General features: G+C 35.6%; 1 protein-coding gene across 3 annotated transcripts in view; it reads left to right on the forward strand.

Moving 5' to 3' along the window:
• The window catches only part of HBS1L (HBS1 like translational GTPase), a 60,020-nt gene that overhangs the window by 21,290 nt on the left and 11,359 nt on the right, over positions 1-27,371 (forward strand). For all 3 annotated transcript variants that reach the window (XM_035320562.1, XM_035320565.1, XM_035320563.1), the window contains 6 exons: positions 13,869-13,977; positions 21,863-22,119; positions 22,571-22,736; positions 23,686-23,803; positions 26,427-26,573; positions 27,256-27,330. In XM_035320562.1, the coding sequence (XP_035176453.1) occupies positions 13,869-13,977; positions 21,863-22,119; positions 22,571-22,736; positions 23,686-23,803; positions 26,427-26,573; positions 27,256-27,330 (872 nt within the window). The remainder of the gene's footprint in view (positions 1-13,868; positions 13,978-21,862; positions 22,120-22,570; positions 22,737-23,685; positions 23,804-26,426; positions 26,574-27,255; positions 27,331-27,371) is intronic.

The raw sequence follows: 27,371 nt of genomic DNA on the forward strand, positions 1-27,371 counted from the left end.
TGGATAGCTTAAGATTTGTCTCTAGAGTTGTACTAATTGATGTTTATATAATAATTGACTGCAGATGAATTCAGTATGCCTGATCAGCCTACTGCACTGATGGAGCTTGTGTTTGTTTTGCAAGTTAGATTCAGAGATCTTTAGCAGTTTCACACCTAGGTTTCAAAGATCCTTTGTCTGTAAATGTGTTGCCACTAACACATTTAAATAACAAAGAACGGTAAAGCTTTTCTTTTTCAATATGCTTTGTATTTTTAATAGCCATTGCTTCCTCTGCAATTTTCCTTTTTCCCTTCCTAAGGTTAGACCAGATGATCTTAGAGGTCTTTTCCAACCTAAATGATTCTATGACTTAAATGTACTCATGAACAGGGCAAGATAGCAGAGTGGCAAACCAATTATGTTTATTTTGGAAATGAGCAGGGTGTCTTAAATTAGAATTAAAGGAAATGGCAAAAGCAGATGCTGAAGCCTGTTGATCTGACAGATGAGACAACAGCAAAAATAACAGTAACTGGAAGAAAATAACTTGGCAGTGAAGTATGCCTTAGTAGTTTCAGACTGCTTTATCTAATCACTTGCTTTTCAATCCATATGTGGGGAGAATGTGGTTGTCCTTCCCTAGGAATGTGTTTGGTAATGTCTATATTTCTTTGTTAGACAGTTGATGTTGATCTATTGAACTTTAATCTGTGTAGCACTGAGGACAAAACTGAGATTTTACCTTTTTTCTTTCTTTTTTTTTTTTTCCAAATGACAGAAGTTGCTAGGGTTTAGGAGGTACATAAGTTTTGTTTGTTTGTTTGTTTGTTTTAGGAAGTCCTTTACAACACAGGAGTATCTGGAAAATGTACCACCAGAGAGCTTTTAGAGGTGATGTAACTAGTTATATCAGAAGAGTTGGGTCTTGAGCTTTGAATTGTAGTAGGAAGATAAAATAAAAATGCTAATTTGCTAGTATAATTATGAGCAGTTAAGGGCTTGTCCAGTGGACAGCTGTCATCATATGGAATAACATCCCCCATTGATTTGGATGTCCTACTGAAAACTGGTAGATAGTTTGGTTTGAAAGGACTCTTAAAGGTTTAATTGATGTTGAATGTCTTCACAGAGTGCTTAAACTGTCCCATCTAAATAGAAAACATTTTAAAATTTAATTTCTTTTTAATTATTCTGTGTCAAATTGTATATAAGAAAATCTGTTAAAAATTAAGTATTGTTTCTGAAATTTCTATAGAAGAAATGTGATGCTGCAGTAGTTTTTTTTTTTTTAAAGCTACTTAAATTAATATCTTTAAGTTGAGTAATGGCATAACCCTCCCTCCCCCGTAATCTAGAATCATTGATAATAAGGGAGTGGAAGAGCAGATACTTGATCAATATCAGCCTCTTATTGGGATTAAAAAAGAAAAAGCAACACTTCGTTAATTACTTCACTTGGTTTTGATAAGCTTGTGTTTTGCTTCATTATTTTACATTTAGTTCTAGTAAAACAAGTACTATAAAAGGTGTATGTTCACTCAGCAAATTTCATTTGAACAGATTTTGTGTGAAATGTTTAACTTTACCTAATTTGCATGTGCAAAGGAGAACAATGCATTTTTAATGTCTTTTGTTTCCCACTTGTCCTTTCTTAACAGTTATTCTTCTGTTACATTAAGAATGATTTTAAAAAAATAATGAAACTGGTTAACGTTTTACTCTTCAAAATAATTGCTTTCTCTATAAGTGACTTTTAAATGTGTTTGTTAAACAGACATACAGTTTTTGGAGATCATTCAGTATATCGTTTAATTTTTTTTACAATCTTCTTAGGTTTTGGATATTAAGAGAGTGGTTGGAATTGCAAGAGAGGCGGGATTTTCAAGTTACGGTTCCACCTTTGAGCTATAGTGTTTTGTAAAACCCTGTAAAATATATCTGAAGTAGTTCTACTCAATCCCCATTCTTTCATAACTGGGGGCTTATCAATTTTGGACTGGAAGTTCTTTTGTGGTTTGAGATCATCAGCTGTGAGGAATCTTTTGCATCATTCCATCAGCTGTATGATTAGGGGATGACCATATTAGCCCCATTTCTGTTGGCAAAATTGATGATTTTGATGCCTACCATCTCTATCTTTACCTTTAATGAAATTGTAATGAATACTGTAATTTCCTTTCATCTTCGTTATAGGTAAAACTTTCAAAATTATAGTCTGTTGCTGACTTTTTGTAAGATGGTTAAGTAGAGAACATCCATCTTTTGCCAGTTAAAAGAAAAAAACAAACCAGAAGGGGGCGTTTCTGAGGATATGCTATTGAAATAGCATAACCTTGCAAGCAGAAATGCAGAATTCCAGTTAGTGAGTCTGTCTCCCTTGTAATCATGCAATTCCTACTAGTGTGATTAAATTCATGTTTCAATTTGCTGCAGGCTGTGTGTATATTTGTGTGTATATATAGTTTACAATAATTGATGTACTGCTTGACCATATCTTTTTTTTAACTGTACTTAATCTGTTGAACATTTTTTTTTAATAATGTATGTTGCTAAACTGCTTTTTTCAGTAGCTGATGAATTCTTGACTATATGATTATTCTTTTGGTCCTTTGAAGCCATGCATTTTTCACTCTGAAATAATGTTAATGTTCCCTGTGCTATGACATTGCAATCTCTGCTGTGATCCCTTAAATCGGAGTGGCACCAGTAAATGTATTTTTTCTTATACAGGGCTGACTTTGCAGAGAAATAGAAAAGTGAATGTGCAAAGTTTATTTATATATATATATATATACACTTATATACTGTATTTACATATATATATATATATATATATGTAAATTTGCCTGACTTTTAAGAAAGCATTGATTAATTTTCACGTCTCTGACCCAGACAGGGTCTAGTGTGGTTGTAATGTCACCAGCAGAGTGTGGGAGTTGCAGATTCAGAGAACCTAAATTAAATAATGTTTTGGCTGATCTTACCTTGGAAGTTCTCACTGCACTAAAAGTTGACAGTCTGGAACTCAAGCTGAAAATACTTGCAGCTTCAACATGCTGAATTGTGCAGGACTACTAAATAAATTTTTTTCTTCTGCAGCTTTGAAAGGATACATCATTAAGTTTCTGGAAAAAGTATGGAACAGTTGTGGAAGAGCTGAACATATATAACATGATGCCACTTTTTGTGTACCCTCAGTTTGCCAGTATAGTTTTCTTGTATATTATTTTCCATATTCTTAACTTCTTGCTGAGGATTTTAATTTCTTGCTGAGGATATTTTGGTGCATAAATAAAAGTTGTGTTTTGGGAAAGCTTTCTCTTGTAAGGTGACTTGCATTCCTGTAATACAATCAGTAGGAATGTACTTGTGTAGATCTAGTCAGTGTGTGTATAAAAGGTGTGGTGTTTCTGAATTACCTCGAGGATGTGCAGGCAAATAGCACCATCCTCTGGCATTATAATATTGGTTAAGAATTTAACCTGAAATTACTGTCTGTTACTTTTGGAAATTGAATTTTAATTGTAATTGAATGTACATATTGTACTTTCAGTTTTACATACTCATTTTGGGTCAAGCTTTTAACAGAAATTCTGTTAATTTGCATGGGCTGTGTGTATTCTGTTCAATTAAGTGAGCAGCAATGGATGTATCTTTTTAGGGTTATCCTGCACATTGTGCTGACTCTGCTCTTTACATGACCATTTATGGTAGGAAGTTGCACTTCAGAAATACTGGACTGAGCTTTTTCTAAATCTGTGAAAGACAAATCACAGTCATTTAAGAAAAAATCGTTGAATTAGAGAACACCACCAACGACTTAATGTTGTGTCTGTGTGGGAGAGTAAAGATGCGTGGTACAGAACAACTGTAAATGTCTAACAAAATATTTTTACAGCAAAATTGTAGCTTTGATTGCAGATTGAGAAGGAACGTTATTGGCATTGCTAGAGAGTAGTGCAAAGAAATACGCCTCCCACAAATAAGGTTTCAGTAGTTACAGGATGAGTTGTACTGTGTTACGATTACATGAAGGATTGGATTTTAGTCCATTTAACTATAAGCAATAGGCATGAGAAATACCTCGGGGACATTCTCATCAAGAACTTGATGGATGAGAAAGTCACTGTTTTGACAGTTGTGAATTTGTATTGGACCTTTAAATGTTTATGTGTCAGAAACATCAAAAGGAGACAGCTGATACTTGTGTAATCTCTAGAAGATGACTGATGCTCCCCCCTGCCCCCCAGGTCTGCCTTTCTGTACCATAGACCTCTGTTCCTTCTACGCTGGAGGTGTGATGGCTTAATGAAACTGGAAATCTTGAAATGAGAGTTTTACTCCAGCGACAGTGCCTTTCTTTCCTCTAGTATATAAACTGTGAATGTAAAGCAGACTAATCATCCGCGTCTGTGGAAAGACTATACCAATGACCTGTATATAGAGCTGAACTATGGATTCCGTTGTTCAAGTATATGACTTTAAACATCACTTCTATGAGGTGGATACTGGTTAGAATGCCATATTAAGTATCCAGAAGTTGGGAGAGAAGAGTTTAATTTGCTAAGGTACTGAATGTTTACAGTTGTGAGAAATTTTCTATGTAAAATATACTACACCATTCTCAGAGACATCAGTTTTCTCTGGGACATCAGGTATTCCAAATTACTTTCTCATGTTGGGTAAACAGTGTGATAGTGTGATTAAAAAAATGTACTAAAGTGGTGAAAATGAGTTTCTTGTGGAACTTGAAGGTACAGTAGCATTGGGTACAAAAGAAACATGAAAAAATGAACAATTTGGTGTTTTAGAGGAGGGATTGACTACTGGGAAGCAATAGAAAGATGGGATTGGAGTATTAAGGAAGGGAAAAGAAAATATTCCCAGCTCATTAAATGAAGTCAAAGGACTCATTGTAATAAAGGATCAGAGAGAAAAAAATAGCTTTAATTGGTAATACTCATTTTGTAACATTTGAGTATTCAGATACAAACAATTAGATGTCCTGATTACTAAAAAGTTCCATTGGAAGACATTTATTTCTGGTAAGAAGAACTAGATAAATTTATCAGTAACTGACTGCTATTTCTGCATCGCTTGTATTCAGTTGGAGAGTAAGTGTCAGTGGCAAGGGAATGGTGGGACTCCAGCAATTTTGGCGAAGTTCCAGACAGGGAAGAAAATGTATTGTTGCCTAGTTATAACACTGTCTGCCCCATCCACTTCAAGTTGATCTAATTTCAGTGCATGCATCTTTCTCACTTTCTCATTCTCAAATTTATTTAGTCATGGTCAAAGTTTTTCATTTGATTCCTATATCTGCCTTAAACACTCATGTCACTCTGAGTTTTTCATTGCATTTCTATTTTTTACACTTCATTTTTCCAGTCTCTGTAGCTAGCCATCCCCATTCTTTGTATCTATTTTCCAGTCGTTGACCTTGATTTTTTTCCCCACATTCACTTTTTTCTGCCCATATTGCTTTTCAGTGTTGATCCTCTTCTCCTTTCTTTATCATGCTTAGCTTCTGTTTGTGATCTGTCCCTCAGTATGTCCTCTTGCTTTTTCCTTAAACACTTTTTAAAAATATATATATACATATATATATTCCAGTTCTCATCTGCTTTGCGTTACTGATTTTCATTCTTGTAATCCTTGATAATATGCTTGTCTTTCTGCTTGCCAGTGCTCACTTTGCCATTGGCTTCTTCTCTTGCCCTCCAGTTGGGTTTACTTTTTTATGATTACCCCAGGCAGGTTCATGCCTTTGGTTTACTGATGTGGTAGGAAACCACAGGGAACACAGAGGTTGGATTTGCTCTCAGGTGGCAGGACTTAGTCCTGGCCAAAAATAGCCAGAGCAGTTATATATTTAATGTTGAAGTATTTGGCTGGTTTAGGTGCTAAAATTTAGGCTGTATGAGCATGTGCAAACTGTTTTCTAAGGCAAAAAATAAATAAAAAAATAATAAAGACATCAGCCTCAGGCAGGCACCTCACTTGAGCAAATTACTTTTTTTTTGGACAAAGGAGTTCAATTAGCCAAAAGTTGTAAGCATTGAAAGCAAAGCCTGAACAATGGTAAGTGCCAGCTAACTCTTAACAGGTGAAACTGCCAGCCCTTCTGACTGTGCCCGCTGCACATCCAGTTGTTGTAGTAGGTTGGAGTGAAGCAATATGTTCCTCCATCTTGAGTCATGGAGTGGTAAATTGTGGTGTTTATGTGTTGTGGGGGCTGCAGAGAATTGGCCAATGCTGGAGATACAGCATCCTGAGCATCTCCTCTGCTGTATCAAACCTTAAAACCAAAACAAAAAATTCCTGTAGTCAGGTGTAAGTAAGCATTTTTATTTTCAGAAATTTTCAGTGAAAATACCTGCTCCCAGTTTCATGAAAAAAGTTATATTCACCGTCTGAAACTTTGCAGAGAAGGTAGTAGTTACAACAACAAGCCAAAGTTACCTGGAAAACCCCTGACTGTGGTTTCTATTAGGAAATAACCTTTCTTTTAAAAAGAAAAAAATAAGTGTTCTTGTTTGAGGAATTGTTTTCAAGTAAGATCTTTAGAATGTCTGTGTCTCAGTACTGGGGGGTGACTTAGCATATTGCCTTTTATTTTTATAGACTTATTACTTTTGTAAGTGATGGATGGTCAGTAGCATCCATTCCACATTGCAGTTTATAATAGTATAATTTCATGCCTGTTCATAAAATCAGTACTTTGAGTGGGTATAGTTTAAATACAGGCGAGTAACATTTTATTTTGAATTTTCACAAGTGACATTTTTATTAGAGCTAATTGGTGTTTCTTTGTTATTCAGGGCGTTTCTTTGAGTGCTGAAGTTTCTAGGATTACGGAAGAGTAGGAGAGACTTTGCTAAATAATTTTTATTTTTTCTTTCTGTGTTATCCTTTATTGCTTTGCTTATATATTTGCATAAGAAAAAAATGTCTGCGTGTTGAACTTTAGCCACCAAACTGTTGCATGAGAAGGAACTCAAGTATTGGGCTATAGGGATGAGTACATGGCAAATTCTATGTAGGCAGAATGTTAGAAAATTGTAAATTTGGGAAATCTGGGGTGTTTTAAGTTTGGTGGTTCTGTTGTGGCGGTGTAGGACTTGGCTGAGAGTCCTGGACTTCTGGTACTGTTCCCAGTGCTGTGATGTGTTGATAATATTAAAACTGTATACCACCACCACTGAAGATCCAGTGTGCTGTGGGGCAAGGTTAACTAAACTGTGCTGATAGATGCCCCTGGGTTCTAGAGCATTTAATAGAACTTTAGATGTTTTTCAATAATTCAGTTGGATTATACAAAAAAGCTCTTCCAGTACTGTGCGTGTCTCTAACTTGACAATTTTTTTTTATATTTCCTCGTATTACTCTTTTCCCTGTATGCTATGAAATTTGAAGGGAGAAAAATACAATTAAACTGTTTTTAAGTAAAATTAAAGTCTAGAAGCTGTTGAGTTTTATGGTGTAAATGGATAGAAACAGTATGAAGCATGTTGATATAGATGATGGATGCTTCTGAGCGTGAGATTATGTGTGATGAGGCTGGCATAGATGCATCTCTGCATCTGTTGTCTCATAATCCATATTTGGAATATTTTTTGCAATTTTGGGACCTTAAAGTTAGTTCTAAATTGTAACATAGCATATAGGAAGGGAATTATTGTGATATAGGCCTCTGTTACTAAATCTGTTTTTCAGACAGGACTGTGTCTTGTCTGTACTTTTATTGCTATTATACTCAACAGTTGTACTGCCAGTAAGATGTGCAAAAAAATATATATATATTTTAATCAGTGAGTCATGAAACACTTGGAACACGCTCATGACATGGTGGTATAGAGCGCAAAACCAGTGCCTTGCCTTTTCTCTTTTATGCAGTTGGTGGATGTTGCTGTATAATCAGTTGACAAAGGTTTAAGTGACTTGGTTGTGGTTATATAGAAAGTCTGTAGCAGAGCAAGGAATGCAAACCATATCTTCTAGATCAGAAGGCATGGTTACATGTATATTTTTCCATGGTACTGCTGGTTTACACAGTACCGAGCCCCTTCCCACACCTTTATTATTGCTTTTTTTTTTTTTTTTTTTGCTTGTATTACTTTTTGTGGTTTATCTAGAGTGGAAACACAGCTTAATGCAATTTATTGGGAAGTTCTGCAAAGCAGAATTTCTAGTTTGAGGATGAATACTAGAGTTGATTACACATTTTACTATATGTAGTGCTAGAAAGAATGTTTAAAAGTAACTTCATACTGAAAAATCATTTTCCGATTCCAGCAGTGGGTTGGTGCTGCACAGAAGGATGAAGATTGGATTATCTGTAGTATTAGAATACATATATTTCTTTGTCGCAAAGATGAATATAAATTTATTGGGATTGTTAGGAACATACAGTGTTCAACTCATGGGGCACTTAGCTTTCAGCACAGAGGTTTCTATCAGAAATAGTAGTTCCAGTAATTTCATTAGGCAAAAAAAAAAGCATACAAAAACCTGAGTGAACACTCTTGTCTGAAACCTTGTTACTTGAGATTAAAAAATGCAGGCTGTGAGCAAAAGATAAAGATGGCATGGATGCTGCATTTATTATGTGAACAAACAAATTTCATTTTCAGAATGACCTGCATATAAATGTAACATTTTTGAGCACCATTTAAAAATAAATTAGATGACCAAGGGAGGGCCTCCTTAAGGTAATGAATTTTGTCTATTAAGTGTCAGTAGCATCTAGGCTCCCCAGCCACATTCAAAATAGAAATTAAATGCAACTTCTTTCTTTAAATGCTCACACCACCTTTGAAAGCAGAAGAATTAATATGCACCAAGTAAAAAATATCAAAAGTATGTAAATGGCTTAAACCTTTAAAGAAAAACTGTGACCTGGCCATAATTAGTTAATACATAGCTCCTTTGGTGGTGCTCTCCTTTGCCAGTGCTGCCTTTAGCTGCTTGGTATATTTCCTTTCTTTTGGTGGACTCTCTTTTTGCCCTGGTAAAGCAAGGTTCAGAGGTTCCTGTCCCTTGGTGCTTTAGTACTCTCCCAGTTGTAGTAATGCAGCTGCTAAGAAAGGTACTGAAACAGAATTGCTGAAATAAAGTTTAAAAAACCCATAAACAACAATCCAAAGCAAAATTAAAAGTGAAAAGTATTAACTGCAGATGGGTGAGTAGACCTGTATTTGTTTAAAGGAGTTGGCATCTGAGAAGGCATGGGCTTCAGGCATGCCTAACACCATGATATTTTATTCCTTGTGTGTTTGTGTGTGTGGTTTTTTTTTGTTTGTTTGTTTGTTTGTTTTATTCAGACATAATAAAAATTCTAGTTTATTTTATCATAATAAGGATTCTCTGTGATGAAGCTGAGTTTAGAGTTTCAGTGCCATTATATAATTTAATGAGGGGAAGCCAAGTTGTGAGGACCAGTCCCTCTGCTTAGGAATTGAAAATGATGACATTGTTTCGTTGTCATCTGAACTAAGTGTGGATTTAGACACGCAATGCTAATGTTCATTTCTCTGAATTTACCAGTATAAACACTGATGCCAGTATAAACATGGCATCAACATTTCTTACGTGATATGGCAGCTGCTTAGCAGACTTGTGGTGTTTTTCTGCTCCTCAAATTTACCTGGGAACTGAGTAGACCAATAATTGACTGTTTTAGGTACTGAAAAATAACTCCTCCACACCTCCAACAGAGTTCAAGACCAGTTTTTACCTTCCTGTTACTTTCAATGTAAGTAAACAAAAACTGAAAAAAAAAAAAACCTTCTCAAGCCTATTATATGTAATAAAGAAGCTAAAATAATCTGTTGGTTTGTTTAAATCTTTTACAGGTAATCCTTACAAACTTTTTTTTACAAAGGAAGCCCAGAATTTGGGGAGTTGCTTATGGTAAAGGAAGATGGTTGACTTAATCCATGCACTTTTGCTTTTCTACCATGAACACCCAGAGAGACTATTTTCATTTTTAAGGACTGTTCTGATGTTTCACTTGGCTCCTGTATATATGTATCTGCCCCCTGTTTTTCAGTCTGCAAATATTTTATTGTGCCATCAGATTTCAGGGTTGTACTTCTAATAATTCGTCATCGCAATAGTTGTCACTTTTATTTTGAACTTGCAGAAGGTGCCATTAGTAATATTTTTTTGACCAAATCAAAAGGATCTTCAGTTGGAAGACCACAGAGCAGTCGCAGGAAAGGCAGAAGCAAAGAGAATAAAGAGAAGAGATGTTTGATTGTGAAGTTGTTACACACCGCCGTAGTTGTGCTGGAATAACTTCAGCGCAGGTCTTTCTGTTACCTTTCGTATTAAGCTCATCCTCATATGACAATGAGGCAAGGTGCATCAGTGCATGTTCTGGACTGTTACTGTTTTGACTTGTAGCTACAGTATGTTGTAGTCTAGGTGCAGTGATGTCAATGTAGTCTTCAACAGCAAGTATCTGTCTGAAAACTACTTTGCTTAAAATATTAAAATAGACTGGAAGTTTTGTTTTTTAATCATTTTGAATTGTGGTACCTATCATACTGCCAAGCCTTTGTGTTTTTGTAATTTATGTGAATTCACTCTAATTTTTGCTTTTTTGTAAAGCTAAAGTGAAGCATAGTAAGGAGGTACTGGGGATTCTTTAGGAGTTTATTAAAGATGCAAAAGTCAGTATCTCTCCGTTTCTTATGCATTCTTGGTGTAGGAAACATTGTCATTTAGTTGCTTACATTTGCACTTAAGGAGGTCCAAATTGCACAGGGCATGAAGAATGTTTATCAAGACTTCTGAGGCAAGTTTATATCCTTTCCCCTCAGAGGCTGATTTTTCTTGCAGCTGCTCTTTTCCTGTTCAGATTGGGATTACCACTCCTATACTTTTTCCAGGGTTGTAGCAGACCTCAATTGCTATAGGGTACTCTGCTTGCTTATTCAGAAGTGTTTCTCTTAAGAATTCTATCAGCATTGTGCATTGACTTCCTTTTAGTTCCAAGGTGCAATTTAAGGATTTGCTTTTGATCTGTTAAGTGTTGAATAGTTTTTGCTTTGTCTGCTAAAGCAGATAAGCATTTATCATGCAGTTTTCTCCAGTGCCCTATAGATTAGATAGTATACTCCTTTCCTGGGCTTCTGTCCTTCGTACTGAAGCCCATAATTATTAATCTTTAGTGGCACCTGCAGTACAAAAAACAGGGTTGGTCCTTATCTCAAATGAACTGTTTGATTTTATTGTACTTGGTTATAAAAACATTGGAGCCAAAAAAAAAAAAAAGATATTTGATGCTTCTGTCAGTAGTATTACTAATGATTTTTGTTTGCAACATGGTTGTTGCATCTGTTTGAGTGCAACATTGCCACAGTTATCTTCTATGGTTTGGTTTGCTCTTATACGCGATCCTGTTTTGCTTCTTCAGTCCACCTATACTGATGTGTTTTTTTCTTCTTTAGACAGCAACAAACTGTTTGTGCTGCCAGTGGGCAATTATTTTACTTTCTCTTGCTCTTTGTAATTTTGTTTTGTTTTAAATGTTCATTTGCCTTTTAGTGTTTTCTATTTTTTTCCTCTGGTTTTATTCCTTTTTCTCTGGATTTCTGTGATTTCATTTGTCGCGTTGTGAGTTTTAGTCTTCAGTTGTTTCTGCTCAACCCTGTTTTCCTAGCCATGTTAAGTGTTTCGCATATGGAACCTTCTTTCCTAACAGCATCACTTCATTGACAAAATATTTCTTAAGGGTTCATAATTTAAAATGCTCACTGCAAACTGAAGAATTACATTGTCTTATGACAGAATGATGCTGTCTCAGTGATGCGGTTTTATTGAGTCGTCTGGTCTTATAGATTTTATCTAGAGAGTGAATAGTGTAGTACTTCTGAAATGGAAGTCAAATTCTAGATTCATTAAATGTATTTCATCTCCTGGTACATTTAGCTTTGGATCAGTCTCAAACACCCCAACAGCTGTGCAGATCAAAGCTTAATTTCTGTATTTATAAGAGAAGATATATTTTTTCGATATCCAGTGACTTGATTTTGGATCAAATGTAGCAAATTTTGCAAATAGATAAGTTATATGCAAGGTACATGATAACAATTGTTATCTTGTTTTCTTTCAACTAATCTAATTTCATGTTCATTATGTTTTTTGCAATTTTTAATTCCTAGCAGTCAGACTTCAAACATGGTATTTTCTGAGAATTAACTGTAATTCAGCTTTCAAATGACCTGTAAAACATTCATGTTTAACTGGTAGTTGAAGGTGATGTCTGCTTGAAAATTGTTAGAATTGAAGTAAGAAAAAAAACAAGTTGGCAACAAAAGTACTGCCCTTTTTCTGTAACTCATGTGGGTAACTTCTCATTCAAAAATAGGTAAAGGTGACCTGCGGAGAAGCTTGAATGTGAAACAAAATCTTTGTTTAACTGGTAGTCCTTGTCCTTCAATGTGAGATTATTTTTTTTATCCTGAATCTTTATTATTTGTTTGGTAGTTTTATAATATATAATTGTTGTTAGCCATCTTTTGTTGTATTCCCTTTATTTCCTTGTTACTGTTTTTCTTTAGTTAGTGTAATTGGTACGTAACTATCACTAATATGCATACAAAGTACTTCTTCCAGAGATCTCCAGGCAGCATATAACTAAAATAAGTATCAACAGATAAGATAAATGAAGGAGTTGATGACCAAATTAAACTAAAAAAAGGTGCACAACAGCTTTTTTGGTGTGCTATATGTTGTAGATATGTCTCTGGTATTCTGTTTGATGTACATGAAACATACCTATACCTTCAACAGGCTTGACCACAACTTTATATATAACCTGCAAAGCGCTATGATCATGAGGTTTTAAAGGTGTAGCTGTCATACTTTAGAGTGCAATAAAGAGCTCATCTGTATGAGTAAGACCAAATGACTCCAACAGTTCATCTTACAGTAGTAATCTAAGATAATTTAAATTAAATAAATAAAAATTAACTTGTTCTTCAAAATAAGTCTTCACTTGTTTGTGAGCATTCAGAATCAGGGTATTACTTAAAGAGTATCAGCATGTTTTCAAATGCATCAATAGGTAAAGATTGTTTCAAACTTTCAGTTTAATTCTGAATTCAGGTTATTGTTTTTGCTTTTCTGTGTATCTAATGTCCTTCAGAACACAAGATACAGTCATTGTCACTCATACTGTATAAAGTTGGAAGTATTTTCCCATAAAGAAAGGGAGAAGGGAGTTATTTAACATATTAAAGAAGGGGGTCATGGAAAGAAAAGAGCTAGTGTACTATTTTTATTTATACTAATCCTCCCCTTAGTAAATATATGGCTAGTTCGGGTATTTCTTGGCTTCTTTGATATAACTAGGTAGGAGACAACTGTGTTCACAGGTCTCAGGGAAGGCCTGGTAGCTTGTGCTGCTGTTAGCAGTACCTCAGGTAGACAAGTGGTGCCTTTTTTTTTTTTTTTTTTCCCTGGTTTAAACTTGTAGCCTTGAGGCTTGCCAATGTTAAGGCAAAAGAAAAACTGTAAAAAAGAATTAGCTTAATCAGCTAGTGAGCAGCTGCAAAGCGTTTCTTCATCCTTGTATTGTATAAAATGCTTCTGGCATTCTGCAGAACTGCTATCAAAATAGCAAAACTCTTAAATGGTGTGGGTGTCAAGCAGATCCTTGGAGATACAGATAAGATTTTCACAATAAATACAAATGTTCGTAGATTAATTTGAATAAATATGTAACAGATAAAAGTAAAAGACTGAAGTGTGAGACTTCATCATTATTGCAGACTGGTATCTTTGGGTTGATGAAAAGAAATGTAACTTGTTAAGCTTTATACTTACCACCTGTTAGTTACAACATTAAGTTCAAACTTATTTTTGTCTATTACTAGGAAAATCAAGGGATTCCCAGTCAGCCAGAATGGAATCTGAAATTGTGCCAAAAGTTACCAAAATGACAGTGTCTGGAAAGAAACAGTCTATGGGATTTGAAGTTCCATGGTAAGCCAAAGCTCTTATACATCAAGGTACATCAGCAGCTCATCTTTCAGACTGATGCACCTGTAGCAAGCTTTCTTCTTCTTTTTTTCTATTTTTACAGCAGTTTTAGTGTCACTCTCCAAAACTAACCATCTCAGCTTCTTGTTTGACTCACAATTACTTTCAGAAGATGGTACCTCACGTTTTGAGTTTAACAAATCCTTTCACTATGAATAGTGCAGAGAGATATCAGCTAGTCAGATTATTTAAACATCCGCTTCATAGAATACTGAACTTTCTTGGTGTTCGTTTATTTTAAATTTAGTTCTCTAAGTGGAATTATGAAATCAATAAATCTTAACTGCAAATGCTTGTTCTTCAAAGGAAGTAATACATTTAAGAATAATTTATGGGGAAAATAATCACTTATAGCTAAACTTTGCCTTCCTCTGCAGCTTTTATTAACTTTAACAGGTGTTCGGGGTACAACTGTTAAAGAGAAAAAGTCAGTCCCTCTTACGCTTTAGCTAAAAGCGTAGTTGAGTAGTAGTTCTAATTTTACCCTAACTTGGAACTGTTGGGGGGATGCTTTCGTAAGAGCATGAAAACAGACATGCTGGATCAGAGTCCATCTACATCAGTAGCCAGCAATGCTTAAATAAATGTATAAGGGCAGGTTAAGCATGTTGGGAGTACATTCTATGAAACTTCATCGCGTGTAGCGTTCTGTGCCCCACCGCTTCTTATGGATTGGGCTGGTTTCAGCTAACAATGGCTAATGGATTTGTCTTGTTTGGTTGTGCTTATTCTGGTTCTGAGCACAATCTTGCTACTCCATGGCAAGAAATTTTGTAGTTACGCTCAGGAAAAAAAATCGCAAGCATGAGCATTGCCACCATCTCTACCTCAGCCTGCACTGCTTGCAGTTCTGATCTGGAAAGCATTTTTGGGAGCAAGAGGGATAGCGTGGTCTTTACAGTATCTTGTGCGTGTTTGTTGAAACTATGTGGAAAGCAAGCAGATGCACCTACGTAGTCTCTTCAGTGCATTTAATACAAGGATGTAAGACTGACGTCATTATTTCCGTAAAACTTCCAAATGCAGTTGCTGAATGACAGTGATGTCTCAGTTTATTGTATGGAAGTAGCTAAGTGAAGAATTCCTGGGACTTTCAGAATTCTTTCTGTGCTATCTGAGATCTGAAATGCACAGAGGGAACACAATGTGACAACTGGACTTGATCATTAAATTCCTATTAACTTAATGGAATCTTCATCTGTTGTGTTCCTATTACCTCTTACAAATTGGAGTCTTGTATGGCGGCTTGTGTGGATTACAATGATTTAGATAAAATTTTATAAAAAGAAACGAGTCATAAAGGGAGTGAAAAGGATCTGCCAGTTAGTCCTTCAGAAGATCACTAGGGATGATATTGATTACATTTTTTTAGCTGTAATAACGACTATTTAAGATATTTATATAAAGTCCAAAATTTTTTATCTCTGTTATTATTTGATGACTGCCACATCTTGTGTGTGCATAAGCTCCATAGGGAAGGATGAAATGGGAAGAATGCTCTTTCATTTGCAGACTGGAATAATTCCTGGATATACTAATGGTGACTCAGTCTTTGAGGGAAAATAGTTGTTTCTAACATGGCTCTCAGCCACTCTACTTCTCTTTATGGACCCAGAAATAGTTTGTATCATGCTTGCTTCCATTGTAGTGACACAATTTTTTTTGTGACCAAAAAAAAAAAAAAAAAACACCTCTCCAGGACTTACTGATAGTCTCTTGGTTTAAATCCTTGACACTATGAAAGTGTTTATCCTCACTTGTTTCAGCAGTACTGCTAAGTAAGAAGAAACCTCTTTTCTTGTAGAAGTTGTATGGACATTAGGCATTTGGTTTTAAGCTAAAACAAATAGGAATGGAGTGGTTTGGAAAAGAAGAGAATGAGATTTGGAGTACAACCAGTCAGTGACTAGGAAAGAAAGCCCAGTTGAAATAGTGAAGTTACCTGCATGTGTAAAGACCCATGTTTCAAGGAAACTGTTACGGCCTCCTTTCTTCTATTGATTATAGGCTGCTGGAGGCACTTTCAAGTCACTAGGACTTTGACATGAAGAACTGGGGGAGGAGGCCTTGACCATACTTATATCTTATTTTTCCTTCTCTGTTCTAGGACAGTGTAATTTTCTCATTCCTTTCCTAACAGATGAAATTTGACTAGCTCCTATCCAGTTTATGCATAAAGTCTGTGCTAAATATATTGAAGTTACATGAAGCACTAGTGTTGTGTTGCAAGCTTGTAATGGCTTTATAGCTTTTATTCATCCACTTCTAGACTTGGAGGAAACAAGAGGGGGGGGGGGGGGGGCAGGGGAGATGATATTTATCCCTGCCCCAGTTCCATGAGTATCAGTGTTGTGTTTTTTTCTTCTGGATTATTGACAGTTTACCTGAGGATGAGTTGTTAGGGAACAGTGAATTTGTTTATTAATGCCTAAGAGACGTTCTTTCTTTTAATTCTTTTCAAACTCTCTTTATGTTACTTACGCATTGATAAGTATACTGCAGAGGGTTTGTAATAATACAGCTTTCTAAGTACATAGTTTTGTTTCACTGACCAAAAGCACAGTGTTCATAGCAGTTCTGATAAAATCTAAATTCTAAAACATCTGTAATTTATCAGCCTTTGCAGTATATGCCTCCTGCTCACAGTCTTGAATGTTTGTGTGGTATTGGTGCAGACACCATTGAAGGTGACTGTATAGCAAGTATGAATTAGTTTTTGTTGTCACCTGTTTTGGGATCTTAAACATGATTATTGGACCATGTTTTTAAAATCACTGGCCTAGCATTAACAAAAGTAACCATTCTTTGACTATCTACTTAGTTTTTATGGTTAAATCTTGTTATGAGGCATGATCTCACTTTAATGAAGATTCACTTATTATTATGTAAACGGATTATTAGAAGTCATGAATTGCTTTGAGCATTGATTACTTCTGCAGTGTGTTCTTAATAGAATTGTCTCTGGAAAATGGAGTTTGCTCGTTTCTGACAAGCTGCCTTTCTGGTGCTCTAGCAAAACTAATTACAAGGCTTCTTCTTCTTGTTAAATCACGAAGGAAACAAGAAAAGGTTGTGAGCAAAAAGGGGTGATTTTTTTAACCAGCCTGACCAATATTGTGTAATTAATAATTTTGAAAGGGGAAATAAATGTAGACATTCCTGTAATGACTATAAGTACTCCGAAAGAGTCAGTTGTATAAAAATAATTCACTAAGCATCCAGACTAGAAGATTGAAAATAAGGTTTAAAACCTAAATTATGCAGAGTTGATCTTCAGAAGATAAACTTTCAGGTTCTTCTTTGAATGCCTGGTAGTGTGAACCTCAGTAAACACAGTTGTATGAGGATTAGAGTCTTCTAACATGTCTTCTAACAGCATATGTTGTATTTCAGTATTTCTTACTGTTCGCAGAAAACAATATAACCATAATATTTTACTCAGTTTACTCTTACTGTCTGTTTTGGCAAGACAACATAGGATGTTTCTAGCCTGGCAGTTCTAATTTCAACTAAATAATAGTCCTTGCCAGGCTTCTGTATGTCTTCTGATTTGCTAACAAAAAGCTTCGGCAAGTGCTTTTGACATCTGTGACTGGATTGCTGGTGGTCAAGCCTGCTGTAGTACATGAGCTCAGTCTAAGTAGAGGCGCTTAATTGTTCTGTCCTTTCAAAGAAGTCCAGAGTTAATCAGTTCAATGGCTCCACATTAGTGAGCTAGTCATGGTGTAGCAGAAAGGCACGGATGTTGGCAAACCAAGTCTGCTCTTGGCAGTTTGAACAAGTTTTTATATAAAGATGGCTAGGAATTGCTCCTCCTCCAATTATAAATTATTCCTGATATAGTGGTTCAACATAATTCAGACCACATTGGAACGTGATGTTTGCTAATACATTTGACCATTATTTTATACCCTCAACTGCCTACAGTAGCAACGTATCATGTACTGGAGCACTCTCTTATATGCTCTGTCTTTTGACAAATTTTCAATTAACTAATTTTGAAAAATCTCAATGGGAAAGGCTGAAAAGAATTTTCAATGTCATTCATTCTTTAGACTGTTAGAGATGAAGCTCTTAAGCATTTTTCTGATCTTCTGTTAGTTGTTAATAAGCTTTCAATAAATTACTTATCTAGTTGCCATATCAAAGTCTTTTTCCCTGCATCTAACTGCATGTGCTTCTGTGAGATGTGAATTGTACGTTTCACCTGTGCATCTTCATGTTCAGGTACCTGGTAATAAAATCCCTCTTCTTTTCTCCGACACAGCTCAGCAAAAAGCTGAGATGGTGTGTAAGTACATCATACACTCTCTCCATTCTGATGTTTCTCTTCTGAAACAGTGAGTCTTGCATTAGCATGGAACAGGTTGTTTTCAGGTTTCTAGAACATGGTGATATCTGAAACCTGTAGAAGTCTAAATGGAGCAGTCTAACAGTTTCAAATATTATACAATTGAAATAGTAGCAAGGCCTAATGTCATGACAGACAGAGTCATGTTTCACTCATTATTTTACTCGTATGTCTAGCACTTTCTTTGAACCACCCAAATGCAAACTATTTGACAGCATTTAGCAGTGGTAGTCACACCAGCAGGTACTTGTTAGTGAGAGAATAGTTGTTTCATCAGGCCTTGTTTCTTTGAGGTCCTGTAATTAGTTTGAATGTTGCCATTCAATGTCCATTGTGTTTTTTTGGAATCCTTCCTGACCTAGGCTTTGACTTACAGGAAGATCTGAGCGTCTGAGAATATAAAAAAAAAAAAAAATATTAGTTAAACAAATATAATTTAGAAATTTACTGAAGACCTGTCTTTCAAAATACATTTTCACCTTTTCATAGGGTTGATGTGACAGTCTTTAATGTATTTTGGAAAGCTATAGGGAAGGCATGGTTTTGGGTTACATTATTTGCGGTTTCATCTAAATATCTTCCTTTAAATTTTTTTTTCATTTTTGAAAATTTGGTTTTAGAAGTAATGCAGACATTGAAAAGGAGAAAAGGGACTGGCTTGAAAAAGAGAAAAGGGACTGGCAAATGCAAAGGCTGTTTTGATATTGCTTCTCTCTAGAAGCAATACTTCTCTCTAGAACTTAAAATTTTGGATTTTTAAGGAAAAATAATTGATATCAATATAAAATACCATATTTGTATTACAGTATGACTTTTGCATATAACCAGTAGTGTTTCAGTGTGAAAGAGTGTTTCAGTGTGAAAGTGATAGATGTTATGCTGACAGTGAACTGAAGTTTGTCTGGAAAAAAAAAATGAGTCTTAATGTTGATGGAAAACTTCGATCACAACTGGCAAGACTTCCAACACAACTGAATTTTAAATATATTAGGTTCTCTTAATACATGGTTCAGGCCAAACTGGTCTGGTGTGCTCTATATAATGTAGGTGCTTTTAAATATGTTGCTAGAATATGTAGAAAGCTCTGTCACTGCAATTCTGTGTGTATTGCTTTCTATCAACTTGATTGTTTTCAGTCAGTTTTTATGAAGTAAAATGTCTGTGCACAAACATTGGATAAAATAATTGTCATGCCATTCCACAGTAGATTTTTAGCTTTAACTTTAATGGAATTTTAAAAAGAGACTTTTCTTCAGACTGATAGAAATGCACTTTTCTTTTACCAGTAAAAGAAAGCATGAGCAACTAGTGACTATTTTCCTTGGAATAGCTCATGTGTAATTGCCTTTTTCCCATACCTGCATGTAAGACAATGATGAGTCACTGATTCGGGAAGTTTAGGAAATTAAGTGTATCCTGTTATAAAGTGCATTCAGCTTGTCGATGTACGATGTTTTACGAGCTTGTCATATGATGTTATGGAGCTTGTCAAAGGCTATGCTTGATGGCACAGTACAACTGGTTTCTGTGTTTCAAATCAAAAGTGTAATGATTGTGTCACCAAAGGTGTAGATTGATATTAACTTGTTTTCCCTTAAAAGGCTTAGAAAATATTGATAGGGTAACTTTATGTAAATAAACTTCAAACAGAATTGTGCATCCACTATGCAGCAGCACAGGTACTATCCATCCCCTGCAACCATCATGGCTGGCACTAATTAGTTTAATGTGCAGCTAATTTAAGAAAATTGTGGTTGTGTGTCCGCCCTTGATGCAAGATCCCAACCTCGGATTGTGGAACTGTAGCCAAGAAAAAAGTGTTCACATTTCTGCTTTGGGGTCTCACGATCTAGAGCAAAAACTTGGTTTTGGGCCTTACAAAAAAGATGTCAAAACTAATCATTCTGCCACAGTACCAGATACTTAGGTAGGTTACTGAGTTAAAAAAGGGAGGCCTTATAAAATGACCAGCATTGGTTACTGGTAGTAGAGAGGCTAAATTTGCATTCAATCTGAATATTTCTTAGGTTTAATGTTTTAGATTATGACTCATGAACTGCTTTGTTCAGTAGGCCAACATGGTTGGACTCCTTTGTTTCACGAGATTCAGGAAATGGACAGGGAAATACAATGCAAATATTCCTATGAAGACTGATACAATGCAACATTACTACTCGCTTTGTGTCTGTATTATCAAATGAAGATTCTATGAGATGGGATTCTGAAGTACCAAAATAATTAGTTTTGCTTATAAAAACTGAAAAGAGGAAAACTGTGAAGTTAACTGTGGTATGTAAATGGAAAGCAGAGAGTGAAAAATTCACTCGGGACATGAAGACAGTTTTGTTTCCTTTTGGTAGCTCTCTGAAAGACTGCTTGAATCAGTTCCATAGAAAGTAGCCAGCACCACAGTGGTACTGCATTGAAAAGGGTTCGTTTTCCAGAGGAGGAAGCTTTTTTGTAGGTGCCTTCGTGTAGAAGAACTTTTATAGAAACTTTCAAAATACTGGAATGGCCAGTGGTTTGTGTGTTGAAGCTTGCCATAACATGTTGGCTGTTGGCTGTAGTAGCTGCTTCTGTTTCTGTCTTGCTGTATACATTAATGACTCACCATGGAGCTTTGTCAGCCAGCAAAAAAGCTTTTGCTGTCTTGAGGATGTTATTTAGGTTTTGCTTTTAGTGGTCATCTTTGCCATAACAGGTTAAAAAAATCATATCCTCAAAACATGTATGTGAATTATGAAAATAACCTGATTTATAAATGGGAGAGAGTGTGAGAACAATAGGATAATAATGTATTCAAGATACTTAGTTAATAGGAGAATAATACATTCAAGATATTCAGTGTTAGCGTTAGTATAGTCATTTGTGGTAGAACAGGGTGGAAGAGAAGGTGAGTTGGGAAATCCAAATATCTATAGTTCTAGATGCCTTGTTTTGTACATAAAACAGGTTTTCTCAGTGTTGATATGTGGCGTATCTGTTATGGCTGTATGCAAACATTGTTAAGTTTCAGCTCATATACGCTTAGTATCTACTCTTTGTATTGCTGGTGTTCTCTTAGTAGAATATCACTGCATTCAGCTGCAGTACTTTTAATTTAAGTGAGAGCTATTTTAGGATGCTTCAAAGCTGACTTGGGATCTTACTTCAGAGAAGACCATGTCTATGGCACTTTGTCATTTCCCGCCCTGTCAAAAGAAATGGCTGTGAGAAGCTTTTGTTTATATGAGTTTCATGAATTTTACAAGATTATTTCTTATCTTGCTTATGTACACAGTACGTCCCTTGCAAGATGTTCAGAGCTGGTATCTGTGTAGTTGCTTATCACTTCCACCTTAATGGGCTTGTTTCTACTGATCTGATAATATTTGTCTGGGGCTTTTGTGATAGTGTAGGGGGAACTACATTTCTCTCCTGTATTTCTGCAGCTTCTTTGACATTTGCATTCACTGTTCCTTTGTTTTATTTTCCCAGCATGATTGCTGAAGAAAATGGCCATGCTAACACACCTCAAAAAGGACTGCTAAATGAAGATGCTAGCATAACTTCTGGGGTAATTGAGGCAGTCTCAAAATCTGCTCTTTCACCCCAAGTAGCGCAGGTTTCAGAAGAGCAGAATGCCGTGCCTACTCCAGTAAAAAAGACGAGCAAGACAAAACCACAAATAGATGTGAAAGCAGAGTTGGAGAAGAGACAAGGAGGAAAGCAACTACTAAATTTGGTGGTAATAGGTAATACAGTTAATTACATTTTAGGCATAGAGATTTAAAAACTCCGTTGATTGAATCTGGAAGTGATAAAGAAACAAAATTAGTCTCTTTTTAGAAAAGAGAAATCTTATACTGTTTTCAATTCCATCTGTTTGACCATTGTTACATGGAGGGTGTACATTCAGACTTCCTTGGCTAGACTGTGAGGTTAATTAGCTTGGTTTTGACAGACTAGTAAAATGTACTTTGGTTTGATTTCATTCCTACAATTCTTTTTAGTATGGATTTGGATGTGGTACATGGCTGTCAAGCTAATTACCTGTTTCAGTAAACTGTCAGTGAGTCAAAATCTTACGGATTGCATGAGCATTATTGGTGCACGTGATTTGCATATGTTTTTCTTTATTTTCATGTTGTACATTTAAAATTTGTGAATTAGTAAAATTGATAAAATGTTAATTTTCCTCCATAGGACATGTTGATGCAGGTAAAAGTACTTTAATGGGTCATCTACTCTACCTTTTGGGAAATGTGAACAAAAGAACTATGCACAAATACGAACAGGAATCTAAGAAGGCTGGCAAAGCTTCGTTTGCTTATGCATGGGTCTTGGATGAAACTGGGGAAGAAAGAGAAAGGTAGAAATATATTTAATGGGAACTACCATTGTTCTTCTGAAAGAAAAGCGTATCTACTAATAACGCTTTGGTAGAAATATTCAAAATGCATGAAGATATTTACTCAATACTTACTAGCAAATATTTTGCTTTGTCTGAGTATGTATTATCAAAAGAAAAATCATACCCTGGTTTGGTTACAAAAATGTGAGCAAGAAATTGAGTATTCCTTTACATACTTCTGTGCTGGAAAGTGCAGAGAAGACCTACAATGTACGAATGCTTATAGTAGCCACATTCATTTAAAGCTGCCTTATCAGTTTATTTCTGCCAACTTTTTCTCATCTTGGTTATTGCTGTATGGGAAAGATCTATATTGTTTGTGTAAAGGGGTGTCAGAAGTGTAAATTAAGCACTGAAATTTTGGTTCACACATGACTTGGATTATATTGAATATCAAATTTATCCTAATAAATTATAAATTATTTTATTTACTTGAAGATCCAGAGGCAACTAAAGACAATCTTTAGAAGTAGCCTGATTATCAGTTAAGGCATGTAATTGATTATTGGTATTTTATTAATTATTGGTGGTGGTGTTTATGGAAATACTGTGATGAGCCTTAAAACTTGCATCCAGTCATCTATGATTTTTTTTTAATATCCATCAATTGTGCATTTAAGATACAGACTTCACTGCAGAAGTTAAATTGCCATTTTTATGGGAAAAAGTCTCTGAGTTGGTATTTTTGCTTGATTTTTTTTTGTTGTTTCTTTGTGACTAGAGTTACTCAAAACAACTCTAGAAGCCTTTTCCAGCAAGCAAGTTTCTTTCAATATTTTTGGTGCAGGCTGAATCAAATGAAAGCTGTTACATGTATAATTTCATGATTGTGTTTATCATAGCTTAATTTATATCTCTGAAGCTTTCAAAACAGTACTAATGGTGTTATGTGTATGCTTTGTTTAAGGGGAGTAACAATGGATGTGGGCATGACCAAATTTGAGACAAAGACTAAAGTAATTACACTGATGGATGCTCCAGGCCACAAAGACTTCATTCCAAATATGATCACAGGAGCTGCTCAGGTAGAGAGAGTCTAAAACTCCCTTTCCAATGGTGTTTCCAATGGTGTTTCCAATTTTTCTTAAACTGGCTTTCTTCTTCTTTTAAATTCTAAGATAAAATGGAATCATTGATGATGCTAAAATATCTTACAGGTTTTTGTGACCTTACTAAACTTTAGAATTAATATATTTGTTTAAAGGTAGTTACTTCTTTTTGGTAAGCTACCTATTAGGAGGAGAGTTATTAGGGAAGTAGTTTGAATACTAAGTTGCAGTTTGATGAAATCAGTTGAGCTTTTAAAGCTATTCAAATCAAATGTGTCATATGCCTACTCAAGAATTTCTTTGAACTTGGTTTTGTAGGTAAAGATTTTTAGTGGTTTTGAGCTTAAAGAAAAAAAAAAAAGATTAGGTTAAACAAGGCATTATTCTATTTAATATATTTTATAAGGGATAACTAAACATAACACAGATAACAGAGGTTATCTGCATCTGTATTCTTCAATAGGGCTGCATGCCACCATTGCTTTGGGAATGGTAGGTAAAATCAGAAGCATTGGGCACTACACATTGAAATTAGTATGGCACCTATATTCTCATATAGGTCAATCATTTAATTTATGGTAATAATAACTGAAATGAGGGAGGATAGCACATTGTTAAATGACATAATGTATGATTTTTTTCCACTTAAAAAGGCACCCGTTTTTAAAATTAATTCTCCAAAGTTGAAAAGTTGGTGTGTTGTGACAGATTTTCTATTCTAAGTTACCATGTGGAGGCTTTTGTGCAGGGATTATGCTATAGGAAGACTGGTTTGCCCTAAACCATCTGCTAGCTCTGTAGCAAAGCCTGGGTAAGAGTTCAGATGTTGTGACTCAGGGTTAGGCCACAGGGTAGTCAAAAGTTCTCACATTATGGTATAGGGTTTGTGTAGTAACTTATATTGTGGAGCATACATTGTAAGGAGGTCAGGATATTTACAATTAAAATAGACTTTTTAGTTTCAGAAGTGGAAAATGATGACTCATTCTCATTATTTTCTTTACAATTATTTAATTTGGTTTATCTTTTTTGAAAAAAAGTAATACAGCCAGCAAGTGTTATGATGCAACTTGCAGATCTACCAGCAGTTGTATCAATTCAGCAGAAGATGAGGCTGGCCAGCTAAGACTTGACATATCTCTGTTCCCTCAGCTCTCAGGAAGGGCCAGTCTGTTCTGAAGCTTATCGAGGAAATTACGGAAACTGCACGTTTCTGGTGCCAATTAGAGTAGCATCAGCACTGAAGAAATGTATGGAAAGAAACAAATATGGAAATGTCCCTGTGCCTTTGTATCATGGGGAATTCTGTTACAATGTGAATCCCCAACTGCTGTTAAACTCAATGCAAATCAGCCTCATCAGGGCCAGGCTCTGGCTTTTGATGCATACAGTTAATTCACTTAAGTCCCTAGGTATGGGACTTTTTTTATGATTTAGAAAATACAGGATGCCTTTCTCTTGTGTGAGAGTTTACCACAATGCAATTCTGAGGCTCAGAGCTGTGGGAAACTCATCCCTTGCTGTTTCACCGTTTTCACACATGCACAGCCTCTCTGTATGAATGAGATGTGGGGAATTTACATCTAGGTCAGTGGGAGGAGGACTCAGGACTAGGACAACATGCTGTCTTTCTTCCTTCTTCTGGTGCCCTGAAGCTTATCTGTGTAAGGAAAGAGAGAAAGCATGGCTTTTTCTCTTCTCGTTCCATTATGTCCAGTTCAACTATCCTGTGAAATTGTCATACAGCTGTTTTGACAGCAATACCTTTATTATTCACATCTGTTGCTGTTGCTTGGTGCGTGGTGATGGTCTAACTGGCTGTTACTTACCAAAGCATGAAAAGTGTGTTGTTTTGTTTTTATTTTTTTAGCAAACATATACATATTAATACATATTACATAGCAGCATTTAAGACTGACAGCAAAATCCCCTTATTTTTTTTCCCCTGTGCTTACATGCTGACTTTTCTATAGCACCATAGACTGTATGGTACCTATTTGCTTTCAATGTCACAACAGAGATGATAAAACATGTAGTAGGCTACTTAGACTTTTCTACCTTATGAGTTTGACATGTTGCAGTGTGTTGAGTAGATTATGAAATACCAACATCTAACATGCAGCAGACTGCTTGTCCCAGTTGTCTACTGAGGTGATTTATCTGTTACTTCTGCAGCTTCTCAGTATGAGTATGTCCAGACTCAGGCAGAGTTTTGGGTTCACCCAGCAATGAGAACTGGTCATTGTGCTCCTACCTGTTCTTAAACCTCTGGAGTATGGTCAGCTTTTGTTAAGTAGAGGTCTGTGCAGCACAAAAGGTACTCAGAAGACAGGTTCCAAACACCAAGTATTGGCTTGTGTTTAATACAAAGTAGTGGTGTATGACATGAGATGACGTAGTGCAATGATACCTCACCAAAGTAGGCATGAGATAGATAGAATTAAACAGTTTCAGTTGCATATGAAGTATATCGGCATTGCTTCCATGTAAAGTGCACTCTGTGTGGAGTATTGCTGATTGACATGTTTACTTGAATTATTACCACCTGTTACACAGTTATAATTGTGTGTTTTTATTATTATTATTATTTTTAATCTAGGCTGATGTAGCTATTTTGGTTGTGGATGCCAGCAGAGGAGAGTTTGAAGCTGGGTTTGAGACAGGTGGACAAACTCGAGAACATGGACTATTAGTGCGTTCTCTTGGAGTGACACAGCTGGCTGTTGCAGTCAATAAAATGGACCAGGTACTTATTTTTTTCATTTAACTGAAGGACTTTAACCTAAGCTTGCGTACCGTAAGTGTAAGGATCAGTATTGTGAGACTAATAATATTTTGTTTTTCTTTCTTTGATTCTCAGCTCTTAATCTCTTTTGTATAGATTTTTCAACACTTTTCTTCCTATTTATGATTAAATTTTCAAAGCATGCAAGAAGGGTAGTTTAGGTCCTAAAATGAGTAGGGAGATTCCCTCTCATAGGTGTGAAAATTTGGTATAAGCTACTAAGCCACTGACATTTGCAAGGGCATTGTGGAGGTCGTTCAGGTCAAGTCCAATAACTTTATTAAACCTGTGAAGTGTGTTAAATATTACTGGTTGCATTTTAGATTGTTATTGTGTCATATATGATATTGTCGAATCTGAATGTTCTGTTTTGTGTAAATACTAAAACAAAACAAAAAAAAGCTCTTTAAGGATAAATCAAACTAAAGGGGCTTGAAAGTTAGTTGGTGTGTTGATTGCTGTCATTAATTGTTAATGCATATGCTCTTACCTATTCAACTGTCAACCCACCTCATATTTACAACATCATTGGGTCCTGTGTGTGAGAACACCTACTGGTACTACAGACTTCATGACATACAGCTGCTGTTTAAGTTGTCATTAGAAATCTAGTTTTATTGTCATAAACTGTTTTCTATTTTAGGTCAATTGGCAGCAAGAAAGATTTCAGGAAATTACCAGTAAGCTTGGCCAATTTCTTAAACAAGCTGGCTTTAAGGTAATGTACATTTGAGGTCTTTGTTCAGGTCTTTGGGTAGA

The sequence above is a fragment of the Oxyura jamaicensis genome, chromosome 3 (genome assembly GCF_011077185.1).
Source record: "Oxyura jamaicensis isolate SHBP4307 breed ruddy duck chromosome 3, BPBGC_Ojam_1.0, whole genome shotgun sequence".
NCBI lineage: Eukaryota > Metazoa > Chordata > Aves > Anseriformes > Anatidae > Oxyura > Oxyura jamaicensis.